Source organism: Leopardus geoffroyi, chromosome A3 (genome assembly GCF_018350155.1).
Source record: "Leopardus geoffroyi isolate Oge1 chromosome A3, O.geoffroyi_Oge1_pat1.0, whole genome shotgun sequence".
In the NCBI taxonomy this organism is placed as follows: domain Eukaryota; kingdom Metazoa; phylum Chordata; class Mammalia; order Carnivora; family Felidae; genus Leopardus; species Leopardus geoffroyi.
In genome coordinates this window covers 73,296,879-73,321,186 of record NC_059336.1, presented here as the reverse complement: position 1 = coordinate 73,321,186, position 24,308 = coordinate 73,296,879, and the positions used below count along the sequence as shown (strand labels likewise).

Here is a 24,308-nt window from a genome sequence, read left to right as displayed (position 1 = left end):
GTTGAAAAAAAAAATTAAAAAAAAAAAAAAATACTCTTGGCTCTGATGGGAAAGATTTTTTGCTGGTGTGGATACTCTCTGCTGTACTATCCTCTTGTGGTGATGCTGTACAGGGAAGGCTTCTCATTTGAAACATGCCTGTCCTTAAGCAGCTCCTCCAGGACCTCAGCTTTAATCCTGATGTGGCCTGGCGATGTGACAGGGAGGCAAATCCAGAGCCATTAGCACATGTGGAAACTTGGGATGAATCAGTAAAGGATGGCCTTTCCCGCCACGATATGGCAAACTGTCACAATTTACTGATTTTATCAGAAGTTACTTTACTGCCACCTACCTATATTAACATATAAACTTATGTTGTACTCAATGTGGATGGCAGCTTAGATGGGATTTCCTGGTCTAATGTTTGACCTATACAACTGTAAAAGGTGGTCTCAGGCAGAATGGTTTACTGGTTAAGCACACTGGCTTTGGAGTCAGATAGGAATTTCACCCCAGCTAATGCCATTTACCAGGTTTCTAAAGAGTGGGCTTTTTTAAACACACAGAACCTCCATTTCCTTATCCGTAAAATAATAAAAGTAGGGTTGATTGGGAGATAGTGAATATAAACACCGACAGGGAGATATATCTGGGGAAATGAATGTCTTAAGAAAAATCTCACAAGAAAGAACACTTCACTTTAAGGAAGATTCCCCAGCCTCCATGTAGCACATTCCTTCTCAGGAAGTACTAGGAAGGCCCCTTTTTTGCAATTCTTATGCACACTTAACTAACCTTCTTTCTGTGAATAAGAAGCACTTATTATTAAGTGAGTAATAAGCACTCTCCTCCCAACTCCCAATGTCAGCCCTAAGAAAAACATGACGCCCAGGAAGCCAAGAACAAATGGACTTCACAAGCAACCCCCTGTCCCCCCAATTCAACACGCAAACGGATGCCTCTTTCTTTAATGAGCTGATTTCCCATCTTACTGCCTTAGCCTTTGCTGCTGTTACCTGCTTGAGGCTTTCTTATTGTGAGCCTCCCACTCGTGCTTCCGATTCAGGAAGCCTTCCATCTGGGCCGAAGGCGTCTCCTGGGTTCTGGCCGGCAAGGTGGCGGCACTCTGGGCCGGGAGGGCAGTCTTGGCTTTGCGGTCGGACGTGGGGGAGGGGATGGGGCTAGACTCCTTTGAGCTTGTTCTTTGCTCTGCGGCGCCGTTGACCATTTCGCTTGTGTCCACCGCTTCTGCCATCTAGGGACAGCGGAGAGGCCATTCAGCTAACCCCGTGAGCCACAGGGGCGACCACATACGCTCTGACTCGCACACGTGGCTGTGTATAAATGCCTGGCACAGATCGAGGCAGTACAGTAAAACCATTGCAACATCCCACAAAGCCAGCTGGACACCAAGGACATTAGAAGGTGGGAAGGGATTAATGCCTGCCCGCTTATGGGAAGATGAGAAAAGCGAAATGCCAGGATGAGTTTTACTGCACTCTGCTCCTCTGATCAATCCATTTTCTCTAATGGAACTCATATCATTTCCTCTTGTGGTTACTTTAAAACAAAAGGACAACAGGAACAATCACACATATTAAATATGAGAGAGTGGACGTTATACAGCAGCCACCTTACAACCAAGGACGTCACCAGAAGAGCTGGAAGTTGAAGCGAAAGGGCATTCACAAACAGGTCGACAGACAACTCTATCAGAACTACACAGCATTCCCCCAGAGTAAGACCAGGAAAGACCTCCGGTTTCTGAAAATGCTCTCTGGCTCTCCTCCCCCACCCCTCAACACATCATCATAAACACATGCAGAAATTAGGATGACAATCATGCATTTCACATCTACCATCCCAGTTAGATTTTGGAACTTAAGAGCTGGAAGGAAATGAGGCAAGTCAACAAACATCAATTTAACCACATCTGCCGGAGTTGTATCGTGAGTGGGTTGTAGTTTGTGTTAAAGGAGCTGGAAAAGCCAATCACAGTCACTCAACACCACACGGCTATTTACCCCCAAACACAGACAGAACCAGGGCCTTCCCCATCACGTGTTGGTTGATCACGGTGCCTTGCTGCACTGAGACGAGAAAGCCCAGACACAGCCAGGCTTCCCGCGGCTCTGACCGGCAGGCTGGAGACGTCTTCGGGAGCTGTTCCTTCCCAAGCTCATTTATATTGTAACCCTCAGGGCTTTTCGGCTTTGGAAATGCAGTAGGGTCTCGGTTCATTATCGCTTTCAGCCTGTGTACCATCAACTGTGTACCATTAACTGTCGCGGCCCCCGGCGGGTACACCCAGGGCATGGGATTAGCAAGTTACTAAAGCTGGGTGTGGCTGACGCTTTAGTGGATTACAGACAACCTGCACCCCTTGTACACGGACAAACATGGAGGTGTCAATGGCAACGTTCATTAGATACGTCCCCCACCACTGCTGCCCAGAACCAAAATGACAAGTTAGCAGCAACAACCTCAGCAGGATAAATGGTAGAACGACCACCACTGCCTTCAACACTCAGATATGTCAACTCTCAGGAACTGGATCGCTCATTCAGGTCTTCTATCTACGTGGCTGGGTGGGAGTCAGGAGTTTCTATTCCACATACACAAACTATCACTGCCACCATCAGGGTTTAGGGCGAGACAAGAGGCTTTGCAATTTAAGGGTGTTTGTGACCGGAACCCTTTACCCACAAAGCAATGTGGAAAATGGAGTCTTAGGGCAGGAAGACACGGGGAGAGGGGGTGTACGTGTGATTATCCTGGTCTCGTGACACCCTGTAGACGCGTGCTTATGAGCAACAGGCTATTTAAATATTTCTCTTTTCTTTCACTTTTAAAGGAGAGATGCAGGAAGAGAAATAACAACCAAAAAACAAAACCCTGAGTCCAAAGAAAGTGAATGGATTTTGAAGTTGACAAATCTGTTCTAGTGTGGAATTTCAGGAGACTTCTGATGGGAAGGAAGTGTGAGTTTGGTCTGAAAGGCCTGTGCCAGGTGAGTCCAGGGAAACATAAGGTTAGTGTGTATAGAAACCAGGTTAAAAAAAATTAGTGCTGCAGCTGTGACTTAAAAACTGCTAGTGACAGCAGTGACCTGGACGGAGTAGCATTTGCTGAAAAAAGGCTAACATTTATAGCATTTGGTCAGACTTCAAGGTAGGTGAAGGCCAGGGAAGCCTCTTCTGGGGGAAATTCTGCAGCAAAAATTTTTTTCTTTAGAGTTAGAAGGAAAGAGAAAACCCCAAACCAGTATGCAGAGATAATTAATGTTTATGCAAATGAATCACTAAACCAAGAAAACAAGGGAAATAAAAGGAACAAAATGAATTTTAATGGACATGTGCTGAAGCATGCCAACAGACAACACATCACTAGAGACAAACATCAAAAGCAAATCATAGCGCTATGACCATACATGTGACTCGCCCCCCCACTCCCCACCCCCCCACATTGCTTCTCTTTAGCGATTAGTCCAGAGTGCTTTAGTGGCTGGGTACACCTGAGATCTTTAAATCAGGAGGTGAATGAGCATAAATGCAACGTGACAACTAGTAGCACAAGAAACACCTGATTGGTTTTCTAAGTGCATGAAGCAACACTATTTTCAAGTTCATTAACTTGAGTCTCTGCACCACAACTCAAAAGAATGAAAAGGCTTTTCTTTTTTCAATTACAATAAAAAATTTGTTCTGGCAAGCTACAAATTTAAAAATCTAGATAAAAATAGGCATGAGAACAAATGCCAAAAACATCATAGCACTCCTTCTCTGTGCTTACGTGGTTTCTTTTTTTTCCTTTTTTTGTCTTCTGAATACAAAAAAGCATAAAATTGGGTGTTATTCCAGATGATATAAAATTTAAACATATATATATATATATATATATATATATATATGAAACATCACATATATACATATAGATCAATGACACACAGAATTTGGAGCCAGAAACACATGTCAGGGCTCCCTAATGACCAAAAGATAAAGCAGTACTTTTTCTAAAATGAATTTTGGTGTGTTTAAGGCAGAGACCCAATAATGGTGCACACTACCCCCAGAACATAAGAAGCTTGGCATCTATCTATATACCCATCTACAGTTACAAGTAGATAGATATGTACATAGAAATAAGGAAAAACAAACAAGATGCTATATGATGTTATCCTGACAAAAGAAAAAAAAAAAGACATGCATCATGAAATGAAAAGACAAATCAGACTTAACTCATGGAAAACACATATCAAAACAGGTTTCTGATTTCACTAACATCTAAATATGGCAAATGAGCAAGTGACTGTCTCACAAGGCTTTGATGTAGTATGGATTTGGTTCTGTTCTGTCTTTATCAGTACCAGGAAATCCCCTCTTTCATAAGCTTTTATTCCTAAGGAATAGAATTTATGTTAAAACATATTCAATCCCTGCTGGTGGTCTGATAAATGCCATCCTAAAAGACTCCTTATTGGAGAACTCCACAAAAGGTCGTGAGAAAATGAAAAATAAATGAGAAGATCCATATGAGACATACAACGAAATTTGTCTACACAGACACTAAAATTACTCCTGAAGCCAAGCGGTGTCCAACGGCTCCTAGGGGTGGTCCACCACATGCATGGTTCAAGTAATCAGGGTGAACCAGAAAGGCTTCTGTTCTGTTTGTTTGAAAAACTTAAACGGTCTGACACCCTGAAGTCATCAACTGAATGAAGAGGCCTGGAAGTCTGAGAGGCAGGCTTCCGAAACATGCTGAGAGCCGCTGCCACCCGCCACACTGGGCGTCACGGTGGTGCCGAAAGTGATCAAGACGTGGGGGGCGCGGCAGAGGTCAAAAGGCACTTCACTCCTGAGGCTGGCTGCGTTATCTGCTGCAAGTAAGCCTAGAAGTCTCAATTCGGGTCTTGGCAGAAAAAAATGAGAGGAACTCATTTGGAAAAATAAATAATCCAAGGGTCTCAAAATCATTTCAGATTCTGCACCTAAAATTAATAGCGCTTCCCAAGTAGATCCAACCACACCCCCCTTTTCTTCCTTGCTCATTTTCAATGAATAAAGGCATCCTTCATGGAATGTGACACAGGTGACTTACAGTTTTAATCTTAGTACTAAGAGTCTCTTTCCTCTTATCCCAGTCTTCCTAGTTCCTATTCAACTATTGCAGGTTAATAACATCTGTAAAGGGGGCTCTGTGTAGTGCAGTATTGCACCCTGTTAGTATAACTGGATGTGTCATACCTGTCGGATTCTAGTTTTCTTCTTCATTTTGCTGTAATCTCATTTAATTTCAATTACTCATGTAAGGCTTTCGCTGTAAAATCTTAATAAAGTAAAAAGCTCACAATAAATAAACAAAAAATTAAGAATGTTGCTTTAAGGCAACTGAGCATCCATCATTAAAAGACCCAAATAAACATGAATTAAATGCAAACAAATATGAAACCAAGGAAGCCTACGAATTAAGGAAAATTTTAACACTGTGGGTGAAGTGGAAGCCAAAAGGTCAAACCAACAGGATTGGAAAGAGTGGTTCTTGACAAATGGTAGTGAACTTCACAGTCCAGACCACGGCTGGTCACTGGCTGTCCGTCTGCTATTAAAGTTTTTGTAGTTTTGGTAGGTTTGAGAGCGGTAACTAACCCGTGGAGATCCCTGTTCAGTCGGCAAACCGTTCTGGGAAACTTGCTCTCCTTTTGAGGTATCCCTGTTAGGTAAAGTGGGGAAGGAGGACAGAGGAGGGAAGGGAGGGAGAGGGAGGAGAGGGAGAAAAACAGAGGATGAGAGAGAAGAACATCAGTCAACTTTATTATAGATTTTCTCTTAGAAAAACATATGCAACCCCCTTTTACATAACGTAATTTCTTTTTAAGAACTTCCCAAGTGTTCCAAACCAACTCTAGGTAGAGAATAAGACCACAGGCATGCTTTTTCTCCCCAATAAAGGCAGCATTCAGGGTTGGCATGGGGCTCTTACCACAACACAATTAATTAGCTTTTCAGAAATAGACAATAATTTCTGTTCTTTACGTGAAGGACATTCAAAAAGTATCACCACATAATCACTGGCCTGAAATCTGGGTGGTTCACTCCATTCATTTAGTCACATGGAAATTCTGAGTGAGGGTGTGTTTGTGCGTGCGTGTGCAGGCAGTTGAGTGAGCACTGTCCACGCTCCACTTTTGCCGCCTACACAGTAGCAATGTGACTGTGGATAAGTCCCTGTTCTCCAATGTCATCCTGGGGTGACTGCACGGATTCTAAGTACTCTACAGAATTAAGAGGAAGGGCATGTGGCAAGGCCTAGCATAGCACAAACTTAGAAAAGATGCTCTCCAAACCTCACTTGCCACTGAAACTAAGACTTGAGGAGGGCAGGCTGCCCATGACTCACCACTGCTGCTGGGACTCCATCTCCTCGGAAGCCTTCGTGCTCGGCTCGGGAGAGGGCGGCCGCCTCTTCCTCTCCTCTTCCTCTTGCTGTCTGCGCACTTCCAGTAACTCCAACTGAGAGAGAACACGATAATGTTCAGCAGAGCCCCAAACTTTGCTCCAATTAAGGAAAGCGTTCTAGAGGAACCCAGAAAGCCCTCCTGTCTGAGTTTTCCGCACTGGATCACGCTGGACAACCAGAAACTCTAACATCCAGCAAGATGGCACTGGGATCACAGGATCTGCAGCTACAACCCCAAACTACTGCAAACAGAGATCTGCGTGACACACAGGCCTACTCCATGGGGTTTGCATGTCCCCTGGGACATGGGTTTAATTTCTAAACCAACTATGCAGCTTTCAACTTCGTTAAGGAAGAAAGTACCTGAGCGTGAGAGTCCACGTTTACTTCCCATCAGAGCTCAAACACCAGACACAGAGCTACAATAAATCTCAAGGAGGCTTCTTGTGCTGTGGTAGGCATTTGTGTTCAGCTCAAACCCAAATAACACATAAACAAAAGCCACAGGGTAGTCTAATTGAAACTAAGCCATTCCATAAGCAGTATGTACGTACTAAAAGTATTCCGTTTGACACAAAGTATGCAGGTATGTTTTAAGTCCCCAGACCTGTAGAAACCAGGAAGAACACCATTTTTGTACACCATAAAGAATCAGCTTTCTACCAGGAGTACAAGTGTCATAGGAGAGGAAATACCAGTGAGTAAGCCCTATTGTAAAGCTTTAATTTTAATGGTGACAGAAGAAATGATCAGGAATGGGGAGAATTTTCAATGGTTTGGGATCCAGCTATTACTTGACAGAAATTCTAATTCTGAAAACCTGAAGAAAACTGCAAGACTAACAAACTCACCTACAAAGCAAAGCTTTCATGAGATATAAGAAGAAAAACAGATCAAAAGAGAAAAGCAAAGCCCACTCCATCAATTCCCCGGCAGGTAGCTATCGTAAAAGTGATCACAAATCTAGGTATCCAGGAGTAACTTAGGCAGTAGTTGTCCTGGATAGTCTCCCAGGTCCTGGATCAAGAGAACAACCATTTCAGGAAGGTCCTCACTGTTTCTAAAAACAGAACAATAACATGAATTCTCTGGTCTAGGTGGTGAGCAGACAGAAGCAGCTGCCAATGGAAACCAACAAGCAAAGCACTCCCGGCATCCAGCAGTCACTTACCGTTGTCAACCTTTCCAGGGCAGAGAACCTCTCGTCCCAGGTTGCTGCAGACTTTTCAAAAGCCTCGTGGCGCTTGATGAGCTTCTCCACCTCATCCACACTCTGGCCTATTTCTCGGCTGGATAGGTATGGCTCTTGTCCGAGCAGCCAGGCCTCGGCCACACTGGCGTCCCGTGAGAACTGGTGGACCTCCAAAACTGCACAGAGTACCAAGAGTGAGTGCTGGCCAGCAGGGTGACCTGGCAATCAGGGAGGGCACTGCCCTCTGGTGGCAGCTGCCCACACAACCAGTCTATAGTCTAAATCTGCGCTGTCCAGCAAAAATGTAACGTGACTGACATATCCAACTTTAACTTTTCTAGTAGCCACATAAAAAAATAAACTGATGAAATTTAATAACAAGTGGGTCAAATTAAGAAGTATATTTTAGATAGCCTAATATATCAAACTAGTATCATTTCAACATATAAGCAGTATAAAAAAATTGAGAGATGGAACTTTTTTTCCTTACGCCTTTGATATCCAATGTACATTTTATACTTATAGCACCTCTCAATTTGGACCAGCTCCATTTCAAGCTCTCAAGAGTCACTTGTGGATGGTAGCTACCACATTGGACAGAGAATAGTGCAGGCCTAGAAGGTATGCTCTACTCACTCAGCCCTACACCAGTGAGACAAGCCTCAGAGCCCTGAAGGAATTCAGTCTACACACAAAGACTAGGCTGATGAAGCAGGCATTCATAAACCACCCTTTCTGGGATGGTAGTTATAAGTTTTATTTTGAGGGGCTGAGAGGGAGGAAAGGATATGGGGAGTACTCTGGAAAGTGGGGACAATATGGGCTAAGGCTTCTGCTTTCCTCATTCTCAAAACATATAGACCAAATTCTCATCCAAAGAATGTTCGAGAGCAGGACTTCTTTTCCAAAAGAGGGCTCTAGCCCAAAGGGTAACGTGCCTTCATTTGGTATTTTATACACATTTTACAAAAGGCCTCCTGGGTTCTGTTCCTAGTGAGCACACTTGGTGTCTGAGAATGGGGTTCTAGTATATGAACAGAGCCCAGAGCCCCACACACGCAGAATGGCAAAGTATGGCAAATAATGCTTGAGCTGGGCTACCTTCAGTGTTCATACCTATTATTAAATACTATTCCCAATACTCTATGTTATAAACTCTGTGGTAGCTCACATATTCCTTTATAAAATCAGATGAAAATTACAATCTACCTCAGAGGTTCACTTGAATAAATGCAGAAAAATATATAAAACATTTAAAATAATGCCTAGCTCACTGCAAAACCTTTATAGTTGGTTGCGTTTATTAAGTTACCAACCTTCTACTAAGAACACCAGATATAAGAGGTAATCTGGCCAACTCTCTACCTTCTTGACTGCAGTAATAATTCCTCTTAAAGATAACTGGAGGAGGAAGGGACTTCAATCTGCACTCTTCTAGAGGAATACTGAGTTGTCATTTCCAGTCTGTTCCTAAAGAACACCCAAATCCCATTTACAACACTGAGATCAATCATGGGATAAACAGTAATAAATACACCCCAGGGAACAGGGAACTACTTAAAAATATTTAGCATGAAATGGTGAAATAAGGCATTAAAGAAGAAGTATTTAGAACTCCAGAAATCATTAAGTGATAACATCACATCAAATCAATTAAAACAGGAAACTAAACTTGCATGCTTTCAACGGACACCCAAAAAGAATGGAAAAATTAAGTATGTCCTTACTCAGTCTTAACCATTCCCATCGGTCTTCCCACTTGTCAATCATTTCTTTTCTCTTTTCCGTCAACTGCAATAGCTTTTCCTTGATCTTGAGAAAAGAAGGACAACAGGGACAGCTTAACAGATTGTACCACATCCTCCTAACCTCCCCTTGATGGGCCACTTCAAAGAAGAAAATACATTTTCTATAGAGACCACTACTAAGCCAGGGAGTATCTAAGGACTACTCAGTTAATTTGTGTACTGGAGAGAAAAACATGACAATGTGCCTTCCAGAAGGGACTGAGACGAAGGCTGGGCTCCACCCAAAGCTGCTATCATGAGGAGGCCAACAATGCACTGAGCCCTCTCCAGATTCTGGAGCTCCGGAGGGTAAACACACTCAGGAAGAGGGGGACAGTGAGAGGTGCAAAGCCCTGACTTCTTTGAGAGAACAACCTAACCTTTCATCAAGTGGGTCACACATGCTGACTCATCATTTACCCCTGTATTACCATCATTCTAACTGGAATTAGCAACCTTCCACTAACAGCAAGCTGACCTAGAGGACATGTGACAGATAAGGAGTGGCACCCAGGTTGAGTACTGATGGAGGAGGTGACAGAGGATGGAACTCCAACCTGGGGCCCTCAGAAATTGTCTTCTGTGCCAGACTCATTGGCTCTGGGCCTAGAGTTTTCTTGTGTAACTATACCACACACACAGGAGAGCAGCAAGGAAGTTTGAAATACATGTAAGCATATGTATGTATGAATGCACATATATATTTCTCTGTGTGTGTGTACATGCATATACACATACATACACACTCACAAAAGAAAGTTATCTCATGTCTTAACACCATCTGCACTCACCCCAGGGCCCTAAAGCAAACAGCCGTCCTACCTCCTCAGATGCATAGTGCTTCCTCGCCAGTAGGGATTTCCCAAGTTCAATGCAAGTTGTAAAGCTGTCATTACGAGCATCGATTTCAGCTTTGATACCTTGATGATTATTCATTAATAGTTCAACAGATGATACATCCCTAAAATTAGACAAATAATACCTCCTTTAGGAGATCAAGTTTTCCAAATAAATGTGCAGGTTTCAAAATACGTCATCAATTTCAAGGAACTGTTCACTAGCACAATATACAATGGTACAATATGACTTTCAGGTCTGATTTACAGTCTGAGCTTAGGCTGGGTCACTGAGTTAAAGCATAATAATGGACTAATTCAGGGCCAGTGATAAAACCTAACATTTAGAATAAGGTTTCTCTCATCTGTGTGTGTGTGAGCACCTGAGTAATTCAAAAAGGTTTCCAGGCAGGTGCCAGGAAAACCACTGGATTTCTGTTCAAACTTTTGTACCCTAATGGGTTAGTGCCAAAGGTTCAGGACATGTTCAGAGCAGCAGATATATCCTCTCCTAATTCAGAGACATAAAGAGGCACCCAGAGCTGGAACCAGCTTAGAAATCACCAACTGTAGAGCTGTGAGAACTTCTCATGGATCAAAACCTAAAGTCCTGATCTGGGAAATACAGCTGCTTTTATATATATATATATATATATATACATATATATATATATACATATATATATACACATACAGTAATAAGAATATTTCTTCTCTATTACACTGGGGGGTGGGGCTGGCAGGGGTCAACTGGAGTTGTGCATGTACCTGCCTGTTCATCTATTAGCTTCTCTTCACTGCTTTGCATCAAACATGGCCAAAGAGAAGATCCCAAACAAATATTAAATAATCATCTCAAGATGACATTTAAGCAGATGGTAAGGAATAAGAGACATCTTTTGTAACATGTATGAAAAGGGATAGAGTGGTTTTTAATCTAACAGATACAGAAAACGAACTCAAAAAAAAGCCATCTCATTCCAATGATGAAGTAGAGCTAGTCATGCCCAAGGCATATGGCTGCTTGAAGCATGAGGCCCAGAGAGAGCAGGAAGGCAGCAGTGAGTGTGGAGCATGGGGATGGGGACATATAGAGGGCTTGAAAATACTGTGCCCTGTTTCCCTGGCAACTGTGTGCTAGAGACAGCTAAAGCAATGGAAGCTGTCCCAAACTGCCACCAATCCTGTTCTGGCCTTGAAGCTCTCCACAGAGGTCCCTGGTTCTCCCGAGAAGATCTCTCTCGAAATCACCTGGGGTCAGGAAGCCAGATCTCCTCCCACCCAGGAGGCCACGAAGGTTACCTTGGCTTCTCCTGGGCTTCAATCTGCCGGATGACGTCTTCCATCCACAGCATGAGGTCTCGTACCATGCTGAAGAAGCGGAACTTGTCCCCCGTGTCCACCAGCCGCACCCTGCGGCCCTCACAGGCATCCAGCAGAGCCTTCCAGGCTTCCAGGACCTCATTCTCCCGCTTCTGGATGTCGTCAGCCTTGTCACCCGCGTAGGCTGCCTGTAGACGGGCCGCATCCTCCTGCAGCTGCCTGACCTGCAAAGCCACAGTGGGGAATGAGCCAGATCAGACAGGTGGGCCTTCTCTCCATTGCCCCACCGCTCCCTTCATGCACACCACATGCTGTTCTGCCTGCCCACTAATGGGACCACCAAGTCAAAACAGGGCCCCTGCATCCCAACAGGCTCACAATTTCACCCACACTGGAAAAATCAAGTTCACTATAAATGTACTGAACTAGATTACTGAGTTCAGCGTAAACGGTGAGACAGTGAAATACTACAGGACTGTCTCTGGGCAGGACACCTTGGTTAGGTCTACTGGAGGTAGCCTGGGATGTAAAGACAGTACAGAAAGCACAAGGTACATACTCAAATATAGTAAAAAAAAATTAGCATGTAATCTGTTCCTGTAGCGTACAGATGGTACTTTTATCATGAAACAGGAACTACCATGAAGAATTCACTTTGAAAACAAGTTTTCCATTATTATGTGATGTTGCTCATGAAAACAACGTATGAATTATCTGTAAGAGTGCTCACATGTGACAGTTCAACTTGAAAAACAAAAATACAGAATCTAACATAGCTCAAAAAATTGACCCATGCAGGGGCACCTGGGTGGGTCAGTGGGCTAAGAATCTGACTCTTGATTTTGGCTCAGGCCATGATCTCACAGTTTGTGAGATCAAGCCACACTGGGCTCTGTACTGACAGAGTGGAGCCTGCTTGGGATTCTATCTCTCCCTTTCTCTTTGCCCCTATCCTGCTCACACTCCCTCCCTCTCAAAATTAATTAAAAAAAAAAAGCTGACTGATGATGTCTAAGAAGGTGAAATTTTCACCAGCCATATTTCAATAAAAACTTTGCAGAACAAGAAATGCAAATGGGTATTAGGAAAAGATGCTCCATGGAGATACTAGAATTTGTCATCTATTAGTTGGCAAAAATTCAAGTTTGATGATGTCTCTGCCAGTGAGCTGATTCACGAATGATAGGACAATGGTCTACAGCTCCTGCAGAAGGCATGGGCAGTATGTATCAAAATTACAAACATAGGTACCTTCTGATATATGAGTCCACTTTGGGGAATTTATCCTGGATAGAGTTATGCACATTTAGGAAATGAAATATACATCATTCATTGTAGTAGTGTCTACAAAAGCCTAAGACTGAAAATAAATGTTCATCAGTGAGAATCCGGTTGCATTAATAAGGCTCTTCCAGAGTCATGAAAAAGAATGAGTAAAGGCCCTACATACACATGAAAAGTGTTCCAGAATGATGGCTCTATCAAAAAAGCAAAGTGCAGACAGTGCACCTAATATCTACTTTCCATGTGATAAAGGGGGAAAACAAGGATCAACTTTCACCTTCTTTTGAGGAGGGAATGGAATGGAGATAGGCCTTTACAAGAGAAAGTAGATTTTTCTCTTATACATTAGTAGTGCTGTACTGCATACAACATCTAATTAAAAATACATACATATGGGGGAATAGACATTCAATCTTTATTTACTGAGGCTATGTAATCAAAGTTCGGAGACAACTGTCATCCAGGACTGCAGGAGCCTTTAGAGATCTGTGAGGGGAGTATGCCGATAAGTATCACCTGGGGATGTATGTGGGGAGAAAAGGAGCAGGGATGGACAACACTGGGGCTTTCAGGGAGGAAGATACTGACCCGGACCACACAAAAGGACTTTAGGTGGTGGGAGGTTAAGGAAAACAAATTTCTACAAAAGATTCAGTGGAGTTTGTTTTCCCTGATGATCTGATTTTCATATCCTGACTTCTGCAAATCTACAATTATGGCTCAGATATAATTCAAATTACAATGAGCAAATTCCTAAGAAATTATTGAAAAGCTAATTTCCTATATGACTAACCCAATCTTTCCCTACAGTTAAAAAAGCCCAAACAAAAACCCAAAATCTTTTCCTGTGCCTCTGGTTGTTTTAAAACAAAACAATCCAAAACCAACCAAGCGAACAAAAAACAAGGTGGAGGAGGGATAGCAAAAGTGGAAATTCCCACACAAATGAACCACTGCTTTAAGAAGACACTGAAGACCACCACTGCATGCAAATGTCCTAAGGCTCCAGTGCAGAATGGAGTGGGCCGGTGTGAGGGTTAAAGGGCCAGGAAAGAAACACCAATGGCTTCTGGGAGCCTGCACCAAGTGCCTTCCCTCTATTCTGATTCTGTTAAAATAAACTGGATTGGGTCGACATTTGCAGAAGGGGCATGCATACTATTAGAAATGCAAATGGCCTCATCCAGCAGGTATCGTGAGGTGGAGACTCTCAAGACTCAAGGGAGTGGACTCCTGTCCACTCTCAAGATGACATGGGCACCCTCATCAGTCTGAGTCTCACAAGGTGAAGGGATTTAATGAAGAAAATAAGAGAGCAACTCCATCATCTCTGGGGTCTGCTGAAGTTCTAAAACTAAGTGATTTTTACAGGTACAGAGGAAAGACCTCCTGTTGGTAAGATGTGTTCTAGCTCTGCCTCTAGGGATCTCAGAGGTTCTCCCAGTCAGAGAACACTTACAGAGCTCTCACAGGGACGTATCTTTTGCAAACAACATCTCAATCCTCAAAGCATTAGGGAACGGAAGCCTAGAGAGGTAAATTAAACTTGCAGTGATACAGAGCAGCAGGCCCGGTTCAAACTGGCATCTGCCCCTCTACGGGGGCCTTACTCCAAACACAGGTGAAACTGCATTGTTATGGATCTTCATTCATTCACGTGGTGCTCCAGGACCTCATGTGCAATGAAAGCCTCTGAATGTGAAGCTGACAAGTTGTCACAGAGCTGGGGAGTCCTCCAGCTCTGAAGGAAAGATTGGAAACGCTTAAGGTACATGGTAGACCCTCCTAAATTCTGCTTCATACAGACCCTTGGCCACTCCATGTACTTATTTTCAAATATTTCCTCAATACGTTCTATCTCCTTGGTGGAAAAGCTAAAGTCACTTAATATACATGGAGCCCCATGCACAACCCCAACTGTGATCTGTTTCTAGTAGGTGAGAAGACAATGGTGGTAAAGGTGGTTCCTCCAGAGAAAACCCCAAAGCAGACCAAAGAATGGTAAGGACAATGGCACTGGATAGGCGTCAAGCCCATAGTCAAATCTTGACCATGTGTTTTCAGAAATAAAGATTCACTGGTACGCAGTCATGCTCCTTCATTTTCGTATTGTCTAGAGCAGCCTATGCTACAATAGCCACGCTGAGTATTTGCAACAGGGACCATGCATCCCACAAAGCTGAAAATATTTACCATCTGCGCTTCTATGGAAGAAGTTAGCCGATCCATGCCCTGGATTACCAACGTGCTCCTAACAGACAAGAACAAAACTCCTAATCTACTCTGGGCTGGTATCTTTAATAGAACTGCCTTCTTTTTTAGAACTATGAAGTTTAGGAGAAAAAGATACAATTTATTTTTCATCTAAAAGTCAGAAGACTGAACAAGACACTGTGCAGAGATTAGAGAGGGAACTAAAGCATGATTATACTATAAGTTCTTACTGCTATACGGTTACCACTTTGTCAAACATCTTTTAAAGAAAGTCTTTGTGTTAGGCATTTCAGACAGGGGCAGTGGGGAGACCAGGCATATTAAAGCATTAGACTCTTGTTTTCCCTCTTTCCAGACATATAACTCAGACCCTGATGGATGGAAAATAATAAGATATTATTTTAGAAATTATTCTGGGTGAATACACTAACATAGTACTAATTCTTGCTGAGAAGGTCTATAACTTGCAAATGTTTGCAGGTGCATCTGGTTTGTTTATTTTAATTGTGGGGATATTCACTTAATAATGTCTGTACGTGTGTCAAACTGAGAATTTTATGGACTGAATTCTCCTAAATGGAGCATTATAACAATGTGTGTGTAGAGGTGTGTGTGTTTAATTTGGGCAATTCTTTGACGCATGTTTTGAGGAGCCAAGGAATGGAGAGAGATCCTCAGTGATGCACAAAGATGCTCCCCACCACCCATGGGCATCTCCCTAACCCACCTGAGTGCCCAGAGCCTGGATGTCATGCTCAAACGTGGTGTGCATTCTCTGTAAGGTCTCCACTGTGTTCTGATCTCTCCCAAGCTCCTCGGGGAGTTTCTTGTGTTTGTCCTGTATGCGCCCAAAGATCTCCTTGGCATCATGGTAAAACTTGTGCAGTTCATAAGAGGCGGCGAGAATCTGTGTTCTCGTGTCGATGAGCTCCAGGAGGTCAGCCCAGGCTTCGTTGAGCCCATCCTTCCACTCGGCGATGGTGGCGGCATCCGAATGACCAGAGTTGATGAGCTCATCTGCCATGTGATTGACTGTGTCCACACGCTCCTGTCCAATGTTCCCTGTGTCTCTGGCAAATTCCCGGAATCGTTCTTGTAACATCTGAAACAGGAATAAGCACGAAGAAAATCGGTAAGACTACTATGAACATTTTATTTCTTGATCACATGAATGTCCTTTGGAAAGAAACAATATGCGTGATGTCACAGGTCTTAGCTCTAAAACTCAAATCAGGCTTCCTTCCTGCCCTCTATCGCAGAGCAAGGCCCTGGCTCCATCTCCTTTCACTACTGGAGAAAGGCATGGAGAGGTCAGACAAGCTAAGTCAGAGTTTGCCTGGCAATAAAAAGCCGAGCTGGAACTAAACCCCGTGACCTCTGATCTGAGTCAAGGGTGTCCAATATGCTCACAGATAAGGAGTCAAGCAAGCACCCCTGCCCAGTGCACCCTGCATGGCCACCCCTGCTCTGCCCAGGGTACTTGCCGTGACATGCTCGTAGTCCTGCCCCAACTCATGCGACCCTGCGACCACCTCCCTCTCAGCGATCCACTGCTCCAGGTCGTCCACCTCCCGGTTGAGCTGGAAGAGCCTGTGCCTCTCGTCCAGCTTGCCCCTCCGCTCTTCGGCCAGGTCTTTCAGACCCGCGTACAGCTTGTCCACTTTGGACTGCCGCATGCTGATGCGCTCACTGGAAACGGGGGTGGGAGGGGCAACAGGTAAAGGACCTTAAATGTCAAATTTTCTTCAGGGAGAAAACAAGTGAAGGGAAAATGCCAAGAAAACATCTTACATAAAATTTCTCAAAGGAAACTTCCGATTCACCTATTTGGCCTAAAAAATAAAACTCTGAAATTTGACGAGTAATAAAGAGCCAACACATAAAAAAAAAAAAAAAAAACAAAACAGTAATTAAGGCTGATGGCCATCCTGTGATGATGGGGGGAGGTGGCGAGGAGGAGAAACCCTAACTCTCTGCACTGCTGGCTCTGTTAAGTCAGGATTTCCTTTGACATTACAAGTTAATGAAAAATCCAGGAGCTATCTTCCCCTCTCAAGAACCACGCTACTTAAGGGACAAAAGATAACCCTGTCTGGCACATACCTCCACCTTCTCTGGGGTGTATGCTCTCCTCTGCCACTCCTGTCAAGTGGGTCCTGGGAGTACTGCATCCCCCTCCCTCCAACTCCCTGCCCCCCCACCCCCCGCATGACTGTCTTGTAACAGGAAATCAAAGAGACAAGGACTTCTTGATGCCGGTCCCTAGAGACTAGGAAGGCCACTTTCCTGGGACTTCTATCATGAATACATGAAGGACCCCCTACACCAACACAGCCACCACTAACTGCATCTTCAACCTGCCTTAGTTACCACACAAAGCCAATTCTCTTCCTGAGTTACGAAGGCAGTTACATAGCAAGCCTAAGATAACTGCCATTGAAGTCAACCTGTGAACATGGTATAAAATTGGCAAGTACCACACACATATCTTCTGTAATTCCCAACGTGCTTGAAGGACTTGACATGCAAGAGTGAGGAAGCGGTATCATCCTGCTCTTTGTGGGAGCTCAATTATTTTACAGGTCTGTGCATTCTTGTTCACCGCTCCTGCTCAAACTCATCATCATTTTCCTAAACTGGATGACTTTCAACCCAAGGGTAGGTTTTGATAACTTGTATCTATGCAAATCAATTTGTAGTTTTGCCTCATGACACCAATAATTTTTCAAGAGGGCCTAGGCTCACAAGAGATATTTAAACCACAAGAGCAATTTCCTAATGTAATAGTTCACCCTTCCCATTCAGCACAGACCTGTTGGGTCTATTTTAAAAATGCTTCCCAAAGACCTACATCACCAGTTACTCAATGCTGTCATCCATTTCCTTTGGCATTGGGACAGAATAAGAGACCCTCGCTGGGAGGAACCAATAGGCCGGTCTCTTGATAAAACAGTACTCACCTTTCCGGATGGCTGTCAGCCACCAGGGCCCGGCTGGTCTTAGAGAGCTGATGCACGGTCTCTGCATAGTCCTCCACGGCTTGTTCCAGAATCTGGTGCTTCTTCAACATGGAGACGGCGCTCTGCTCATCCTGCAAAGATGGGGTCACAACCACAGTCGCCCCCTCTGACTGACACCACCTTAAGGCAAGACCAGCTGACTGCATCATGGGTGGAAGGAAGAATCATCAGAAAGAACAAAACCATAAGGAGCATCAATATGAACTGGACTGTATGCATGTGGGAGGCCTCTGTGAAAGACGAACACGAGGATCACACAGAATGAGTGAGACCCCTCTGAGGTACAGGGTAAAGCCCAGGAGACCAAGTGTATCCTGGCTGGCTGAGACTCCTCACAGTCTAACACCTGTGTAGATGACTGCATCTTGGAACTCTAAAAACTTTCAAATTGTCTCAAAAGCATCTTGTAAAGTTTAGGTGATTCTATTAATTAAAGAGAGCAAAATAGCAAATATCTATATCTAGCAAATATCTATTAAAATATCTATTAAATATCTAGCAAATATCTATTTAAAAAAAAAAGAAGGAAAAAACGAGAAGAGAAACTCAGTCTTAATGACATGTCAGGACTCACACAAGAAGATTCTGTGTCAAGGGGAAATAGCCAGATTCCAGCCACCTTAATGCATGTGGTGCCCTCCCACCTGTGACACTTGAAGGCAACAATGAAATGTTTCACAAAGACACAGCCACCGGCAGAAAACAAGCTCGGGGTCTGAGTTGGAGGCTCTTAGGGCAAAGCTGGAAACGTCTCTCACCTTGGCCTTCTCCTCAGACATCATGTACAGCTCTTGCTCGCTCATCCACGCCTCAGCCTCAGCAGCATCGAAGTAGTACTGCTGGGCCCTGTGCGCCTCCTCAAGCCGCCTGTGGCGCTTCTCGGTCTCCTCAATGAGGAGACCCCATAGCTCCTTGAGGTCAGCGAGCCTCCGTCGAATGGCTTCGGCGTTGAGGCTGCTGCTGTCGGTGACAATGTTTTGGCTCCTCTCAAAGATGTCATCAATGCGAGGCTGGTGCCCCTGGATTTCTTTCTGGAGGGTCTGTGGGAACGGGGAACACACAAAAAAGGCTTGCTGAGCCGCAATGGCAGGCTGTTTCATGAGGGCCAAGGGGAAATAGTGAACCTTCAAAGCTCTCACACATTCTCTGCTCTGTAATTTGGAGCAATTATTTATCAGACTGAGCTAGTCCAAGCAGAAATGCTTACCTGATTTTTCTTTATTAACAGCTGCACAGTCTGGAGGTTGTGGCCATGATCTGTGGAAGTTGCCAAAGGCATCCTCTCTCCAACCCACAACTGGAAAAAATTACAAATTTAGGTGGTCAGGACCACTCAAAAAGAACAAATACTTGATGCAAACAAAAGTGCAATAGAAGATTAGCAGGGAGGCCAGCTTGAGAGAGAAGGCGTATTCGATCCCACTGGGAAGGGCTGCCCGAGGAGCCTGCCCTTCTTGCCCAGTACAAGGTGAGGGCTAGTCTTTCAAAGCTTACTTCATCCTCGCTGCTGGATCCCCTCGAGTCCTTACCCTTAATTTATTTTTAAAACTACTATTCTAGGGGCAGTAAAAGCCTAGAACATCTTTAGAATGTCAAAGAGAACAGTCGAGTTGCATTTTGTATGAATATATAAAAGCATGGGCTTTTACAGCCCAACTCACCAATGCAGCCCAAAGTGAGTCTAACAAAGAAGCAAGAATGTCCTAATTAAGGCAGGACAGGTAAGGAAGTTTACGGAAAAGCCCCTTGTATAGTGATGGTCTACTTACAATCTCATCCTCCACATCCCTGTTGAACTGATGGATCTCTTTAGAGGCCAGCAGATTATGCTTTCTTTCATTCAAGGGCTCCAGCAGTTCCATGAACTTGGTCTGCACAGTGAGGCGCTTGCTGTCCACCTCGTCAGTGCTCTTCCCCTCCTGACTCAGGGCCTGGGCCTGGCTCTGGAGCTCCTCGATCTCCTTCTTCCGCACCTCCATCTGGTTCTCCAGCATCTGAGAACAGAAAACAGACCAACTGTCACACCGGAGACAAGGGAAAACACACACAGTCCACAGTCCTATAAAATGTTTGTTTTGAGCACTGGCCAAAATGGAAGACCGAATATTAATTTATATAATGGAGAGCCCAAGAAAGGATTCTTAACATCTATGAAACAATCATTAATCCCTTCCCAGGATTTTTAAAATCAGAAACAACACTCGAGTTTATCCAGGAATTCAGAAGGCAAATGACAAGAGAAACAAGAATTAATTATGGGGAAAGGACAGTCTTCATCTGCTTGTTCAGATGCCATAACGATGCTGGAAACCCATTTAACCATCAGGAAAAGGTAATGGAACTTAAGGTTCCAGTTCTTTTAGGCAAAAGGAATAGCTAATGTCATCATCATCTCTCAATTTCTTCAATCAGGAGGCTGATTATTCTTTTTCTTAAATCCTGGATCAGCAGGTGAAAACATACTAACTGCTTATCTACATGAGGAGAATGAGCCAAAGTGAAAGCAGAGGAGTCTCAGTCAGGGAACGACACACTGGGAATACCATACGCTAATGGTTGAGAAACAGGGGGGTCCTCTCTGGGAACAAATGGGCTCCTTTCTTAGGTAAGGAAGTAAACAGCCATGAGTAAAAACTACCTGTAGCAAAACTCCTTAATGCATAATAGTGTAGCCAAATAACTGCATCAGTTAGTAAAGGGAAGGGTGGGGATCACTCTGAAGAAACAGGCTTCAGCACTCGGCAAAGACACTTCCACATTGACTGGTTCAAAGCAGAACCGTTGGGCCGGGGACTCGGCTGCACAAGGCAAAGCTAGCCAGGGAAGCCACTGGAAGCTTCTGACACCAACCTGCTTTTCCTCAACCTCACTGAAGCTGTTTTCTTGCCAGTGTGAAGTAAATTCATTCGCCTTTAGAATGCTCTACCATGACATCCAAAAAACAAGTACATAAATAAAATTTATGATCCAAAAAGTACCCTGACCAACTCAGATAACTGATACATACCCACTAGATGTTATACAGCAAAGTATGTGAAAAGGATTTCCCTGTGTAAACCTCAGAACTGAATGAAATGCATATTTACTCAACTATTAAATGGTGATACTATCCGTCAACTAAGATGATGACAATAAAAAGAAAAGCACTGCCATGCACAGACACCCAATATTTCTACTAATATGTATCTTTCCAGTTGATTCTGGAATGATCCCATGACGCTGTCAAGACAAACACTATGCTGGGTTAAAACCCCTCACAGAGAAGGCAGGTGGTTGAGAACACAGTGGTGAGTTAGGGCTATAAGGATGATGGCAATGAAACAGAAAGAGGCCCGAGTATGCGGCTGCTTCGCCCACTTGCCTGTTGCTTTTTAAGCAGGATGTTGACGCTGGTAAGGTCTTTGCCATAGTCATCAGACTGAATCTGACTCTCCAGGCCGTGCAGCCATTTGTCCAGATCTGCACAGCTCTGGGTGAAAAGTTCAGCCTTGTTTGCATCAAAGAGCCGCTGGGCCTTGGTCTGGGTGGTGGACTCGAGGACTTCCCACATGTTATGTAAACCAGTGAGTTTTTCCTTCACCACAGCTTCCGTCTCAGGCTTTTCTGAAATGAGCTGCATTCCTTCCTGGAAAACATCAATAAATACAGTTTGCTAGAGAACAAAGGGCAATGTGAGAAACAACCCTACGATATTTAATCTGTGATTCACCTATTCATTCACATAAGGTTATGGCTTAATAAAATGGACAAGGGCCTAGTCTATGTACACTACACGGCTTTCCAAAGAGTGCAGCAAGAAATGACTGTTGCATGATGAAATACTTTCAACAGGGGCAACGGGAAAATGCTAATGACTTATGACTTCCACTGCACTTGGCTCCCAAAGATGGTAACACATCACTTTAACCATTAAGAATCTGAAACAATATAAAAAGTCTGAGGAAAAGAAGGAAGGGTGGGGAACTTCACCTTCACGTTCAGTTATGCTGCAGAGAATCTCCCTGTGCCAAGATGATACATACTAAGTTACCATAGTGCCTGGTCACACAAGAAAAATCGAGGAAACTGAAAATATGTAATATTTCTAAATTCTGTGTAAATCATCAGTCTCTGTCACAGTCCAGGACACATGCTGTGATCAAGAAAGTGGGACTCTGCCCAGGAGGCTCACAGCCCATCATCTGCAGCAGGTGAGAAACAAATCGAACAACTAGTACTTACTAAAAGACAAATCAAGCATTTTGAACCACAACTGGTTGGGTTTCTGCTGTTCTCCCTTCTAGCAGGTTAAAGCTGGCATTTGGTTTAGTGAGAGAGGCCCTGCTTCTGGCAGGGTAACTTCTGTATGGGATCAGATGGGACTTAAAAATGCAGGAGAATGTGCTGAAGAGAAGAGCTCGTTTCCCACCTGGTTCATTTTCTTGCCATGGCCACACCACCCAAATGGGAGTCTCATCCAACATTTTAACTCACCTTCTCAATTTTGTCAAGCCATTCTTTGTTGGATGCAAGTTCTGCCATAAATGCTTGATGTTTTAACCATTTACTATGCAGATTTCTGGCTTCATCGTAAGACATGTCCTGGGCAGTAAGCATCTTTTCATTGATCCAAAGAGATAACTAGGAAAAACAAAAATCAGAAAAATGTCAGAGATTGTAATCACAGCCTTTTTTCTGCCTGGAAAGAGTTGTGTTATGTTGTACTACACATACTGCATGTTTCCATGTCAACTGACAACCAAATATTTACTTTACAACTCTGACCCGTCATGACAGGTTATCTCCATTGTACGGGAGATGTACCTGAGCCTTGCTCCAAAGTATCTAATGTTAAATCCATAGGTACGAAAAGCTCTCTGAGCCAGCCTTCGAAGGGTTTGGCACGCACAACCAGCCTTTCCCCTAAAGGCTTGTGTTTAAAATTCTGCCCTAACCAGTCCAAGTCACTTCTTTTTCTTCCAAATACTTGTGCCAGCTATACCATGTTAATCGTGATTAACTGTCTTTTACTTTATTCGGTAATCTTTTTATCCTTTTAGTTCTTTCTATTACATATTAAAAAGACCAAACACAAAACTCCACTCTTTGATCCCTCCCCTCCCTTCACAGCGTATCTATGGGAATGCCAAAAAGCATAAATAACTTGCTCACTGTAGGAGCAAGGCAACAATGATGCCCTCTTAAAGTTTCCTTCAAGTTTGAGTCACCTTCACCTTTTTTTCTATAGCCTCTATTTCTCTAAAGAGGCTTCCATTCAGACCGAGAACACTCCACAGGATTTGATTTTGAGACCCAACATGTCTACTTGGATCTGAACTCTGCAAAGCATCACAAAGCCTGCCAGCTGCTGACAGATCTAAGAAGGGAGTTCTCTCACGAGGCTTGGGGTGGGAGGCAGCCCAACGCGAGGCCCTGGACACACTTCTCCTGCTGGCTTTCATCCCAATTTGCTCGGCTCCTTACTGCCTGCCTGTAGTTGGCCATGCCAGGTCCTAATTCCTACCCCATACACAGCACTAACCCGGGAAGAGCTTTTTGTTTGCCCAAGAGAAATATACACAAAGGAATGTAGGATCAGGCCAGAATCAGAAGCAAAGGTCTTCAGAGACCATGTCCCTTCTCCTGTGTGACCATAAGAAGCCCACTTCTTACACCAGTCGCTGCCAGAACAAATTTGCACCCTCATGGTCCAATCTTCAAGGTTTAGAGATTTCTGTGCCAATCTCCAAGGCATAGAAAACCAAAAGAACACTTACAGGATCAACATTTCTAAGACCATTCACTGACACTCGGGGCTACTGCTGGGAAAGGCTTCCCTGCAAATGTGTTTAAATAATAGCAAGTCTGTTCTTTAAAAACAATGTCAAGGAGGCTGACACAGGTCACAGGAGCACCCTTGGATCTGAAGGTGGGTGAACTCCCAGTCACCATCTCTACTTTCTCAGCATATTCACCCACTGTACAGAAGGGGGTAGAGGTAGAAAGCAAAAGGTTGTGAGATCTTAGTTGTTATTCTTTATTGAGGTGAAAAACCAGTAAATCTCATAAAGCCCTTTGTAAGCTAGGACCACAGATTGGTTACACAACAGAGACAGTAAACTTCCTACTTTAAAAGAATTATCTATTTTCCAGTTACCTGAGTAGGCAAAACCTGAAATACTATGGCCATTCATTCGGTCCAAGGGGGAAAGAGGTTAAAAGGAAACCAAAT

At 43.8% G+C, this 24,308-nt stretch overlaps 1 protein-coding gene across 5 annotated transcripts in view; it reads right to left on the bottom strand.

Annotated features, from left to right (window-relative positions):
* SPTBN1 (spectrin beta, non-erythrocytic 1) overlaps nucleotides 1-24,308 on the bottom strand; it is a 200,441-nt gene that overhangs the window by 9,446 nt on the left and 166,687 nt on the right. For 4 of the 5 annotated variants that reach the window (XM_045446057.1, XM_045446058.1, XM_045446059.1 and 1 more), the window contains 15 exons: nucleotides 22,571-22,717; nucleotides 21,459-21,722; nucleotides 19,867-20,091; nucleotides 19,305-19,394; nucleotides 18,856-19,137; nucleotides 18,038-18,168; nucleotides 16,562-16,766; nucleotides 15,805-16,179; nucleotides 11,559-11,803; nucleotides 10,243-10,381; nucleotides 9,361-9,445; nucleotides 7,613-7,809; nucleotides 6,382-6,494; nucleotides 5,631-5,694; nucleotides 999-1,237 (listed from right to left, as the gene is read on the bottom strand). In XM_045446057.1, the coding sequence (XP_045302013.1) occupies nucleotides 999-1,237; nucleotides 5,631-5,694; nucleotides 6,382-6,494; nucleotides 7,613-7,809; nucleotides 9,361-9,445; nucleotides 10,243-10,381; nucleotides 11,559-11,803; nucleotides 15,805-16,179; nucleotides 16,562-16,766; nucleotides 18,038-18,168; nucleotides 18,856-19,137; nucleotides 19,305-19,394; nucleotides 19,867-20,091; nucleotides 21,459-21,722; nucleotides 22,571-22,717 (2,801 nt within the window). Of the gene's footprint in view, nucleotides 1-998; nucleotides 1,238-3,306; nucleotides 5,695-6,381; nucleotides 6,495-7,612; nucleotides 7,810-9,360; nucleotides 9,446-10,242; nucleotides 10,382-11,558; nucleotides 11,804-15,804; nucleotides 16,180-16,561; nucleotides 16,767-18,037; nucleotides 18,169-18,855; nucleotides 19,138-19,304; nucleotides 19,395-19,866; nucleotides 20,092-21,458; nucleotides 21,723-22,570; nucleotides 22,718-24,308 lie in introns of those variants that run through there. The other variant, XM_045446061.1, reaches the window with a different exon arrangement.